This window comes from Rhinopithecus bieti, unplaced genomic scaffold, assembly GCF_001698545.2.
Source record: "Rhinopithecus bieti isolate Rb0 unplaced genomic scaffold, ASM169854v2 scaffold_21, whole genome shotgun sequence".
Taxonomy (NCBI): Eukaryota; Metazoa; Chordata; class Mammalia; order Primates; family Cercopithecidae; genus Rhinopithecus; species Rhinopithecus bieti.
In genome coordinates this window covers 25,945-38,040 of record NW_016802842.1, presented here as the reverse complement: position 1 = coordinate 38,040, position 12,096 = coordinate 25,945, and the positions used below count along the sequence as shown (strand labels likewise).

The 12,096-nt window shown below is 40.1% G+C and overlaps 1 protein-coding gene across 2 annotated transcripts in view; it reads right to left on the bottom strand.

Annotated features, from left to right (window-relative positions):
• Positions 1–234: 234 nt before the first annotated feature.
• Positions 235–12,096, bottom strand: part of OGT (O-linked N-acetylglucosamine (GlcNAc) transferase) — a 31,702-nt gene continuing 19,840 nt past the window's right edge. For both annotated transcript variants that reach the window (XM_017869291.1, XM_017869973.1), the window contains exons 6-19: positions 10,353–10,432; positions 9,589–9,784; positions 8,886–9,026; positions 8,195–8,295; positions 7,870–8,023; positions 7,679–7,780; positions 7,303–7,482; positions 5,541–5,699; positions 5,303–5,392; positions 3,130–3,255; positions 2,021–2,191; positions 1,792–1,908; positions 1,537–1,707; positions 235–474 (exon numbers count right to left, since the gene is read on the bottom strand). In XM_017869291.1, the coding sequence (XP_017724780.1) occupies positions 250–474; positions 1,537–1,707; positions 1,792–1,908; positions 2,021–2,191; positions 3,130–3,255; positions 5,303–5,392; positions 5,541–5,699; positions 7,303–7,482; positions 7,679–7,780; positions 7,870–8,023; positions 8,195–8,295; positions 8,886–9,026; positions 9,589–9,784; positions 10,353–10,432 (2,013 nt within the window). In that variant the 3' untranslated portion in view covers positions 235–249. The remainder of the gene's footprint in view (positions 475–1,536; positions 1,708–1,791; positions 1,909–2,020; positions 2,192–3,129; positions 3,256–5,302; positions 5,393–5,540; positions 5,700–7,302; positions 7,483–7,678; positions 7,781–7,869; positions 8,024–8,194; positions 8,296–8,885; positions 9,027–9,588; positions 9,785–10,352; positions 10,433–12,096) is intronic.

Here is a 12,096-nt window from a genome sequence, read left to right as displayed (position 1 = left end):
GAGACAGAGTTTTGCTCTTGTTGCCCAGGCTAGAGTGCAACAGCATGATTTCGGCTCACTGCAACCTCCGCCTCCTGGGTTCAAGTGATTCTCCTGTCTCAGCCTCCCGAGTAGCTGGGATTACAGGTGCCCACCACCACGTCTCCCAAAGCGCTGGGATTGCAGGCGCGAGCCACCGCGACCAGCCAAAAAAAAATTTTAAAAAGAAATGAGCAGAACAGCTCCTAAATGGGAGTAGAAGGACCATCTTCAGCAAGAAGCTCTAGATACAAAATCTTTGTTAGTCTCTAAGATGGTAACAATAAGTCTATGCATACTCACATTTGCCCACATCTGCAAAGTAGAAGGGTCAATTTTATACAGCTGATTAAAGTTACAGTATACAATGGCATCTTCTGGTAACCCGTACTGAGAACGGGTGGTTACAATAATGGTACGGGGAACCTCCTCTCCAGTTGCAGCCTTATTGTTGATCTAAAACAAGGAAAAGATGATGGTTATATTTAAAGGCAAAAGGAGTCCAATATTTCAATCCATAAGATCCAAAATGGTCTAACCATTAAAAGTCACTGAAGTTTAAGAAGAGGCAAACCGTTGCGGCATTATCTTAATTTGGGGGAGACTGCACTATGAAACTTCTTGCTCTAACCAAAAAAGGTCTCAAAATCCTATTAACAATCCAACAGCTTTTGATCACTCTTTTCTTCATGAATGAAATGTCCTTTTCTAAATCACATCCACTCCTCAAGGTTAAATTACTCCTCCAAATGGTCTCTTCTCCCAAGAGTGTCTCTCTTCACACCGATCATCACTGTTTCTGAGTTTCTACACACATAATTAGTTTTACCTTGTAATTCTCACATTTGAGTACTGCCTTACATTGTTATATAACTATTACAGGTGTGCAAGGACATCTATGACCTCTAGAGGTCAGAGATCTTTGCCTTATACTCTCTTGATAGAGCTACTTATTTAGGCATGCAATGTATTATTTATTGAGTACATACTACATTACTGTGATTAAGACATCAGTAATTCAATTCAGTAGAGGATACAAACACAGGGAATTATCATCTGTTGTGCTGTATGTAATGATATATTCCAAACATTGCAGAGGTATAAAAGACAGGTACCAATGAAGTAGGGATGGAGACGTTAGCGGTAAGTACGGAAATGGATTCCTGGAAGAGCTGTCTGAACTGAACGTCTGAGTAGGATTTAGCTAGGGAAAGGATGGGTTTACAGAAGCAAGAAACTGTATGGTATGTACAGATAGTTCATCATATAAGACAGTAAAGCCACAGGCAGGGAATAACAAGATATTAACACGGAAGTTTCTCAGTAAGTAATAATCTGCTGGCTGAATCCAGGAGACTTTTAAAATCAGACACACCTACATAAGATGCACATTTCCACTAACTCATTTCCTCATCTATAAAATGGTAATAATGATACTTGCCTCCTAGAGTTATTATGAGGTTTAAGGGAAATAAATGCATACTTGGCGGGACATATAATGGTGTATTATCTTCTCACCTGAGTAGTTGCCAGTCCATTGCTAATACTGAATCCATTAATTGTTATTTGAATCTGTCCTCTGTTAATCATTTCAATAACTGCTTCTGCAATAGTATTCATAGGAATAACAGGCATATTAAGAGCTGTGTTACTGCTGTCTGCATTGTCTCCTCCATCAGGACACTTCATCTAAAAAAAAAAAAATGCATGATTACGAAAAGATCATGAATGCAGTTAACTTCATTTCAATGACAATACTGACTAGGTTCTGACCTTGACGATTTTCACATCTGGTAGACTATCAAGAAATGCTTTGAGGTCGATGCCATTCAGAACTATCCGATTGTCATAAATGTGTCCATTGGACTTAAAATCGATGACCGCTTTTTTCTAATGGAAAAAATAGTTTCAGACATGTCTTTTAGGACTTACATAGACAATAGCAAGGAAATACAAAGCTACAGTTCTTTGAAATTCCCCCATAGCACTGTTTCATACCTACCTTCAGGTGAGGGAACATATTAGCATGATCACCAATAAAAAAAGTATGGGGCATATAAGCCAATTTCTCAGAATACTGCTCAGCAACTTCGGCTGGTGAAGTTTCCTGATCAGTGATAATATAATCCATGAAAAGTGCACCACTCGTCCCAGGGTATCCCAGCCACATTGCCTTAAAAAAAACCAGATCAAAAACTGATTAAGAACTTTCATCAGGATACTTATCTCTAAATTCATCAAGTCATATACATTAAATATGTACAACTTTTGTATGTCAACTGTACCTCAATAAAATGGTTTTTTAAAAAGGAACCTAAAGGTGCCATAATTAAGTAAATGAACAAGGAGGTCTAACTCTTTTTAAGAGACAGGGTCTCACTCTGTTCCCTAGGCTGAGTACAGTGGTGCAATCGTAGATCACTACAGCCTTGAACTCCTGGGCTCAAGCAATCCTTCTGCCTCAGCCTCCAGAGTAGCCAGGATTACTGGCCTTGCCACAGGCACAGCAAGGCTGACTTCTTTAGTCGAAAACAATGAAGTAGTTCTTTAAGAGAGACCCTCACTCTGTCGCCAGGGCTGGAGTTCAGTGGCACAGTGATAGTTCACTGCAGCCTCAAACTCCTAGGCTTGAGCAATCCTTCCACCTTAGCCTCCCAAATAGCTGAGATCACAGGGGTGTACCACCACTTCGGCTAATTTTTAAATTTTTTGTACAGATAGGGTGTTTTGCTTTGTTGCCCAGACAGGTCTCAAACTCCTGGTTTCAAGTGATCCTCCTGCCTCAGCATCCCAAAGTGCTGGGATTACAGGCGTGAGCCACTGTACCCAGCCTACATTTTAGACTAACTTTCATAATGCTAAAATGTTCTTCAAATTTGCAAGACAGAGTAACTGTTCATAGCCAACCATGAGCATGTCTCTATATACATGTACCTATAAGCACTGCACTCTTACACTCTTTTTGTCCTGCGCATTTCAACAACTTAAAAAAATTAAAAGTATGTCTGCCCTACAGTTTCAAACATCAGTTAACCAGAGGGAGGAAAAGCAGCACATCACTGTCTTCTTAGCCAAATACATGTTATAAGTGATGACTGTTAATTTGTTTACCTGAATAGGAGCTGGCCTGAGAGCAAAGAGCTCATTTCGAGCGCCCTTGGTATAGCCATTCATATTTACAAGGATATGAATTCCATCCTGATGGATGCGATCAGCTGCTTTTCCATTGCATGGAATCTACAGAATAGAAAATAAGAACTCACTATGTATAATCTCAGATCAATTCCATTAGTTTTAATGGCATTTAACATAATTCAGATTCCTAGATGGAAAAGTGGTAAGAATACAAATTAACTATATTAATTCGGGCACAAATATAGTTAACTGCCATTAAAATGGGCCCAAAGCATTAGAGAAACAGAACACAGAGGAGGAGAGTTCACTTCTGGATTGAATGTATGAGTAACAACATTTTATAGAGAAATTGGTATTTGAAATTTGTAATCTTTTTTTTTTTTTGGTAGGGACAGGGTCTCACTATGTTGCCCGTCATGGCCTCAGGCAATCCTCCCACCTCATTGTCCCAAAGGATTATACACATGAGCCACTGCACCCAGCCTAGAACTGGTATTTGAAATAGGTCTTCAAAGACGAATAGGAGTTTGAAGGAGTTTAACAGAATACAATCTCAGTAGAGAACAGGATGAATGAAGAACTAGAGTAAAGTGTGAGGGAGTTTAGAAAATGGTGAGTAGGCTGGGCATGGTGGCTCACACCTGTAATCCCAGACCTTTGGGAGGCCGAGAAGGGTGGATCACCTGAGGTCAGGAGTTCGAGACCAGCCTGGCCAATGTGGTGAGACCCCTGTCTCTACTAAAAATACAAAAATTAGCTGGGTGTGGTGGCAGGCGCCTGTAATCTCAGCTACTCAGGAGGCTGAGATAAGAGAATCGTTTGAACCTGGGAGGTGGAGGTTGCAGTGAGCCGAGATCGTGCCACTGCATTCCAGCCTGACTCCATCTCAAAAAAAAAAATAGTAATTCACTTCTATTTGACATAAGGTATACATGATGTAGAATGGTGGGTGAAAGTATTAACAAAGTTGTGGCAAACAGAGAAAGGTTACAAAAGCTATGCTGAAGAGTTTAGACTGCAGTCAATCAGCAGTGACTCCCTAAAGGTCTCAGAGATAGAAAGAGGTATGCTTCTTGGTCACAAAGAGTCTAACTGTGTATCAAAAATGGCCAGGCAAACTTTCGAAGCAACAGCTATATTGCAAAATTTGTTGGTACATACTATTTATTAAATGAGAAGTCTCAAAACCTTTCTGCTAGGACTTCAGTGATTCATATGTATATACATATACACATGTATGTTTTTACATATATGCATACATACCATACCTGCATGTGTATGTACATACATACATGTGTGTACACAAACACTATGTAGAGTTTATTCTATCAGTCAAAGTGGCTAATAGAGTCTACAAAGAAAAAACTGTAGCCTACATACTCAGCAAATTAATTCCCCCACAGGTTTCAATCTTAATTTATCATAAAACTTATGTTCCTAGAGGATACAACAATAGAACAAATACAGAAATAAAGATAACCAAAGGCAAAGGCCCATGGAAACCGATGAACCATAGTTCATCTATTTTCTTTTTCTTTTCATTTTTTGAGACGGAGTCTTGCTCTGTCACCAGGCTGGAGTGCAGTGGTGCAATCTCAGCTCACCGCAACCTCCGCCTCCCGGGTTCAAGCGATTCCCCTGCCTCAGCCTCCCAAGTAGCTGGGATTACAGGCATGCACCATCACACCCAGCTAATTTTTTGTATTTTAGTAGAGACGGGGTTTCACCACGTTGGTCAAGATGGTCTCATCTCCTGACCTCGTGATCTGCCCACCTCGGCCTCCCAAACTGCTGGGATTACAGGCGTGAGCAACCACACCTGGCCCTATTTTCTTTAAAAGACCTATTTATTCTTCTCCCAAGTTACCATTTTGTTAATATTTATTAAGTATCTTCTGTCACAAGTGCTGGCTCAATCTCCACAAAAGTTGTATGTCCAAGCACAAGCATAACACATTTCTGTTTCATTTGCAACCTCAGAAAAAGGCATGCTGATTTAACATAAATGACCAAGGAAATAAGATCAACACAATTGCCTATATGTGGTAGTACAGCATTTAATACCTATCATCAAAAAATAAACTACATGCTAATAGTTTTATTTAAACTTGCTCAAAATAAAAAGTTAAAGTATGAGAGTTTTATCTACCTGAGAAAGATCAATGAAATGATTGGCTTCTGCCATCACCTTCACTCGGAAGTTTGTGCCATCATCTGGGCTCAGGGCATAACAGAACACCTGAAAGGCAGCACATGGCATATTTAATAGCATTGGCTCAAATCTTTCCAAAAGACACTGGGTTTCCATGCCTAATGGTGACATACCAACATTGTGGGTTTTTTTCTTTTTTAAACAAATAGTGATTCTAGAAAAACATTAGTCTTACCTCAAATTTATCAGGATTGTGCATGCCTGGAATAGACTGCATGAGGTGAGAAGTAGGATGATTCCCAAAGTCAGAACTCACATATCCTACACGCAGCCGACCATCACTGAGCTTCAAGTCTTTTGGATGTTCATATGGTGGTTTATGAAGAACATTAATCTATCAACAGAATCCAATGCTTGTTAGTAAAATTTACACATATATTTTCATCTAGGAAAACTGACGAAAAACACACCAAACCAAATCTCACACCTGTTGAAAAAGGTCTGCCCAGAGCATTTAGTAAATATTTCCAGAGAGATGCAACCTCAGCACTTCATGTAATATGCTTCATACTTTGACCTGCTCCTGAAATCTATAAAGCACAAGCAAATCCCAGCACTTTGGGAAGCCAAGGAGGCAGATCACTTGAGGTCAGGAGTTTGAGACCAGCCTGGCCAACACAGTGAAATCCCGTCTCTACTAAAAAAAAAAAAAAAAAAAAACACAAAAATTAGCTGGGCGTGGTGACACGTGCTTGTAGTCCCAGCTACCTGGGAGGCTGAAGTGGGAGAATCGCCTGAACCCAGGAGGTGGAGGTTGCAGTGAGCCGAGGTTGTGCCACTGCACTCCAGCCAGGGCAACAGAGCAAGACCCTGTCTCAAAAAAAAAAAAAAAAAAAGTGTGAGCAAATCTAAAACTTGTAGGTATGAAGCAGTATGGACAGAGCATGATAAACCCTCCAGCATTTTAGAAAATTCTAGAGAAACATTTTCTAAAAACAAAATTATGGCCGGGGAGAGTGACTCATGCCTATAATCCCAGCACTTTGGGAGGCTGAGGCAGGCGGATCAGCTGAAGTCAGGAGTTCGAGACCAGCCTAGCATGGCAAAGCCCCATCTCTACTAAAAATACAAAAATTAGCTGGGCATGGTGGCAAACACCTGTAATCCTAGCTACTCGGGAGGCTGAGGCACAAGAATTGCTTTAACCTGGGAGACAGAGGTTGCAGTGAGCTGAGATGGCACCACCACACTGCAGTCTGGGTGAAAGAGACTCTGTCTCAAAATTAAAAAAAAAAAAAAGCACACCTAGCACTCCAATCTATCATCCAACCTTTGATCCAATCCTTGATCAAGTAGTGCTCTAATTCTCAAAGGTGAATACAAAATACCAAGCACTCCATTAAACATGATGGCTGGCCAGGCACGGTGGCTCACACCCATAATCCCAGCACTTTGGCAGGACGAGGTGGGCAGATTGCTTGAGCCCAGAGGTTCGAGACCAGCTTGGGCAATATAGCAAAACCCCATCTCTACAAAAAATACAAAATTAGGTGTGGTGGCATGCGCCTGTAGTCCCAGCTACTCAGGAGGTTGAGGTGGGAGGATCACCTAAGCTCAGGGAGGTCGAGGCTGCAGTAAGCCATAATTACACCGCTGAACTCCAGCCTGGGCGACAGAGCAACACCCTGTCTCAAAAAAAAAAAAAAAAAAAAAAAAAAGATAAAAGAAAAAAAAATTATGGCTTTCAAGTTAAAGCAAAGTACCATCAGTCTATTGTTAGTGTTTAAGTGAAGGAGTTAAGGATTCCATCTTAGGAAGTACAGGGGGTTATACTCAGGACAAAATGGAAGGGGTTCTGAAGTGGCTCACAAGTTTTATTTCTCAATTTGGGTGGTGTTCACTTTATAATCATTCATTAATCCACAGATTTGATTTGCACAGTTTTCTGTATTTGTGTTTTAGTTTACAACAAAAAGATTAAAAGAAAAGAATCACACCTTATCTAAGCACAGGTTGCCATGCCTCTCAGCAATAGCCTTCCTGAAGCCATGAGAAAGAGGATATAGCATACTATGATGAGGATGCACAGAAGGCAACCTATTCTTCTCTAACTGGTCAGCCACAATACTGACCAACTTCTTCATTCGTTCATCATAGTCTGTCCAATCACAGACAATCTAGAGAAAGCAAAAAGAAGTTATTATCCAGAAAGCCCTATCCCAGGATTTAATATTTGGTATGTCTTTGGCCTAAAGTAATGTCAGATAGCCTATTAAAAACACTATTTCCAGTCAGGCTTGGATTCTTATGGCACATAACAATTAAAAAGCTATTACAACACTGAGAGCCAATTACTGGCCTGTTATTCTTTACCTGCAGGCAATGAGCCAAGTTACAATAAGCATCAGGAAAATCAGGCTTAAGTTTCAGAGCCGTGCGGTAAGAAGCTATAGCCTCTGGAATATTCCCTGAATCCTGGAAAATAAATAAAGCAGGATGGTAAAAAGTTTCCAAAACTTAAATTTTAGGTGTTAAATTGCACATATTATAATAAACAGTAGTACCTTATGAATGGAAGCCAGATTGCTATGCGCATCTGCAAATGCAGGATTAATTTGGATGGCACGCGTATAACACTGCAAGGCTCCCTGAACATCCTGCATCTCCTTTAGAGTGTTTCCCATATTAGAGTAGGCATCAGCAAAGGTAGGACTGATTCTAAAAGAGAAGTCCAAGGTTTTATTTCTCCAATACAAAAATCTTTAACCCACTGTAATGCTAACTTATTCTGTTGTTATTTAAAGCCATTTTAGCATCTGCAGTGTGCCGAATGTCAAACATTTTAAAATTAAGAATAATTTTAAAAATAAGGCCGTTAGTGTCTCTTACCGAATAGCCTCCTTATAATGCATCAGAGCTTCCTGCAGTTTTCCCTGCTGCTGCAGTACACTTGCTAAATTTGAATGGGCAGCAGCAAACTCTGGGAAGACCTATAAAGAGTCAAGATCATAACTGAGGTTAAAAAATTTGCTAAAGCAGCGGTAATAACTCACCACAACCTTAAGAACTTTGCCCAAGTACGTTTACATCCCTAAACTTGTCTCTACCTTTTCAAAGTCTATTCATTCTCAAATTCTACCTCTTCCTCTATTTTATACCTCTTCTTGTTTCAAACATAATGAGGTACACCTCTTCTGCTCTTAGTTTATCCTGACCACCTGACTCCAACACCACTGAGATCTCTCTCTGCTAAACTCCTACCGTATCTACTAACCACTACTATACAGCCATCAGGCACTAAGATTATATACTTATCAGTAACTTCTCTTGAACTGTGGGTTAATGTTTAATTTTTTTGTACAGATCTTATCCACAGAATAATGAACTCTGAATGCAGGGATCTTCTGGAATGTCACATAGGGCCTCACATCATACCTTAGGTACTCAATTACTATTTCAATGAATAATCCTCTTGTAAATGATTCAACCACTATTTTTACAAAAGAGGTGGATGATGGTAAACTTAACTGCTTTCCCTCTACTATCACGCTAAATACCCAGCTACACCACCCTCACATACTTCTAATGCTTTACGATACAAGCGAACTGCCTCTTCAATGTTTCCCTGTTCTCGTTTGATATTGGCTAGGTTATTCAGAGAGTCTGCATGGGTGGGACACAGACGGAGAGCTGTATTATAACAATCTTCTGCTTCAGCAACCTAGAAAACAAAACAAAGTCTTCAAAAACTGTAGAGAATCATAAAGCCTCCACTGATACTATTCTAATAATTGCTTAATTAAGCCTAATGGCTGGTAATGCTACAGAAAATTGCTATTTTTTGGTATTCTTACCCTCAACCAAAACTCTAAAGTAAACCAATATACCATCTCAATACTTGAACAAAAGACTTTCATTTTTTGCTGTTTTTTGGTTTTTGTGATTTTTTGAGACAGAGTCTTCTGTTGCCCAGGCTGGAGTGCTGTGGCACAATCACGGCTCACTGCAGCTCCAACCTCCCAGGACTCAATCGATCCTCCCACCTTGGCCTCCCAAGAAGCTGGGATTACAGGTGCACGCCACCATGCCCGGCTAATTTTTGTATTTCTTGTAGAGACAGGGTTTCGTCATGTTGCCTAGGCTGGTCTCAAAACCCTAGGCTCAAGCAATCCTCCCATCTCACCCTCCCGAAGTGCTGGCATTACAAGTGTGAGCCGCCACACCTGGCCAGAAAAGACTCTTAATCCTACCAGATAACAAATAGAATGAGTAAAAATCCTTACACTGCCCTTCTCTTTGAGAGCATTGGCTAAGTTGCAGTAAGCATCAGGGAAATGTGGTTGTAGTTCGATAGCCCGCCTGTAGGTGTCTATTGCCAGATCTATCAGGCCTTGCTCATAGTATACACAAGCCAGGTTGCCATGTACCACTGCATGATTCGGACTCAAACTTAGGGCACGAAGATAAGCTGCCACAGCTCTGTAAATAAACACACACACACACATACACAAAATGTAACTCATTCTTAATGGATGGTTTGTTACAACTCATTCAAGCTGTACTATATCAAAATATATCAAGTCATTGTAATTACATAATTCATGCTGTATTATATTTTAACCTCAAACCAAAATCATACCTTTATAAAATGTGTCTTTACACTGAGAAATTTTGTACTCCCACATAAAAAATAGGCTGCCCTTTCACAACAACAACAAAAAGTTAAAAGTCAGGATTTACTGTGCTTTCTAAATCAGGTCAAAGGAATAATTTAGTCTAAGAAAGAACCACTTCAACCATTTTACAATTAAAAAATTTCAACTAAACTCCCAATGAGAAGGATAATGGCTTTGAGGAAAGCCAACAACAAAAACTCAGGCAACGAACACCTATAAATAAAAGGCAACACAGCAGACATGGGCAGGGAACAACGTACTAGAAAAGGCAAATGTGTTTCAATTGACTATTGTCATCATTTCGCTCCAAACTGTCAAGTGTCAATACAACAAAGATTCAAGAAAATTTATTAAACAGAACATTCTCTCACCTGTCAAAAATGCGTGCCTCTTTCAAGACATTTCCTAAATTGATATAAGCATCCAGAAAGTTTGGGTCAAGGGTGACAGCCTAAAAATTTCAGGACAGTTAGTTACTCACAGCAAGTTAGGATTTCACCAGATCAACTTCCCAATTACAGTTTTTTTACTCCAAGGTCCTTGCAGAGTTTCAATTACATTTCATTTTAATAAACCAATGATTTATTTAGTGCCTTCTCATTATTTTACAAACCTCAATATTATCAAAGTAACTTCTCATGCCTCATGTTCTCAGGAGCAAAATGGGTCCTGAACAGAAAAATTTAAAATGGGCCTGCTCCAATTTCATTAAACTGAATACTTCTAATGATTGGCCCTATTTTATTCACAATTACACCAGTTTAACTCTTCTGAAAAAATAGTGGCAAAAGAGGCAGCAAACTCTTACTGAAAAGGAAAATATATACCTCAGTTGTATGCATAGAACTACATGCTCAGCAAGACCTTATTAAGACATGCAAATAGTGCTGTATATACAGTAAGATACAATACTTCAAGGAAATACTAACCATTAAACGGTATCATTCAAATAGCTGTCATGTTGTCTAGAGCAGTGATTCTCAACCCTGGCAGTATATTAAGAATTTACCTCCTAGAAAAGGTACCTAGGCTCTATCACAGGCCAGTTAAATCAGACCCTCTGAAGATAGGGTCCAGATCTTTTATAAGCTCCTCATGTGTAACCAAGGAAGAGAACCACTGATCAAGAAAGATACTGGCTCATGCCTGGAATCCCAGCACTTTGGAAGGCCAAGGCGGGCAGATCACTTGAGGCCCGGGGTTCAAGACCAGCCTGGCCAACATGGTGAAATCCTGTCTCTACTAAAAAAAAAAAAAAAAAAAAATTAGCCAGGCATGGTGGCTAACACCTGTAATCCCAGATACTCGGGAGGCTGAGGCAGGAGAATTGCTAGAACCTGGGAGGCAGAGGTTGCAGTGAGCCGAGATCGTGCCACTGCACTCTAGCCTGGGCAACAGAGTGAGACTCTGTCTCAAAAAAAATAAAGAACACTTCATCTTCACTTAGATGACAACTCTGTAGTAAACACAGCGTGATGCATTTAATTTAGATTGTCTATAGTGATAGATGTCCACTCCAAAAACTTTTAAACTTTATAATAGAAACGTCTAAACACATACAAAAGTAGAGGAACATAACACCCAGTCTCCATTATTCATTTTCAACAATTCATATATCATGTTTGATCTTATTTAATCCATACTCCAACTTACTCCCCCTCTTCGCAGATCATTTTGAAGCAAAACCCAGACACATTCCATTCGAAAATATTTCAGTATGTATCTCAGGGACAACACAAGCTTTTTCCTCCCAACCTAACCACAATACCATTATCCTACTTAACAAACAAACAAAAAAAGACAGCAATTCCTTCATATTAAATATCGGCTGGGCGCGGTGGCTCATGCCTGTAATCCTAGCACTTTGGGAGGCCGAGGCAGGTCGACTGCCTTAGCTCAGGAGTTCAAGACCTGGGCAACATGGCAAAACCCCGTCTCTACTAAAAATACAAAAAGTTAGCCGGGCGTGATGGCGTATGCCTGTAGTCCCACCTACTCCGGAAGCTGAGGCAAGTGAATCCCTTGAGCCCAGGAGGTGAAGGTTGCAGTGAGCCAAGATCACACCACTGCACTCCAGTCTGGGAGACAGAGTAAGACCCTGTCTCAGAAAAAAAA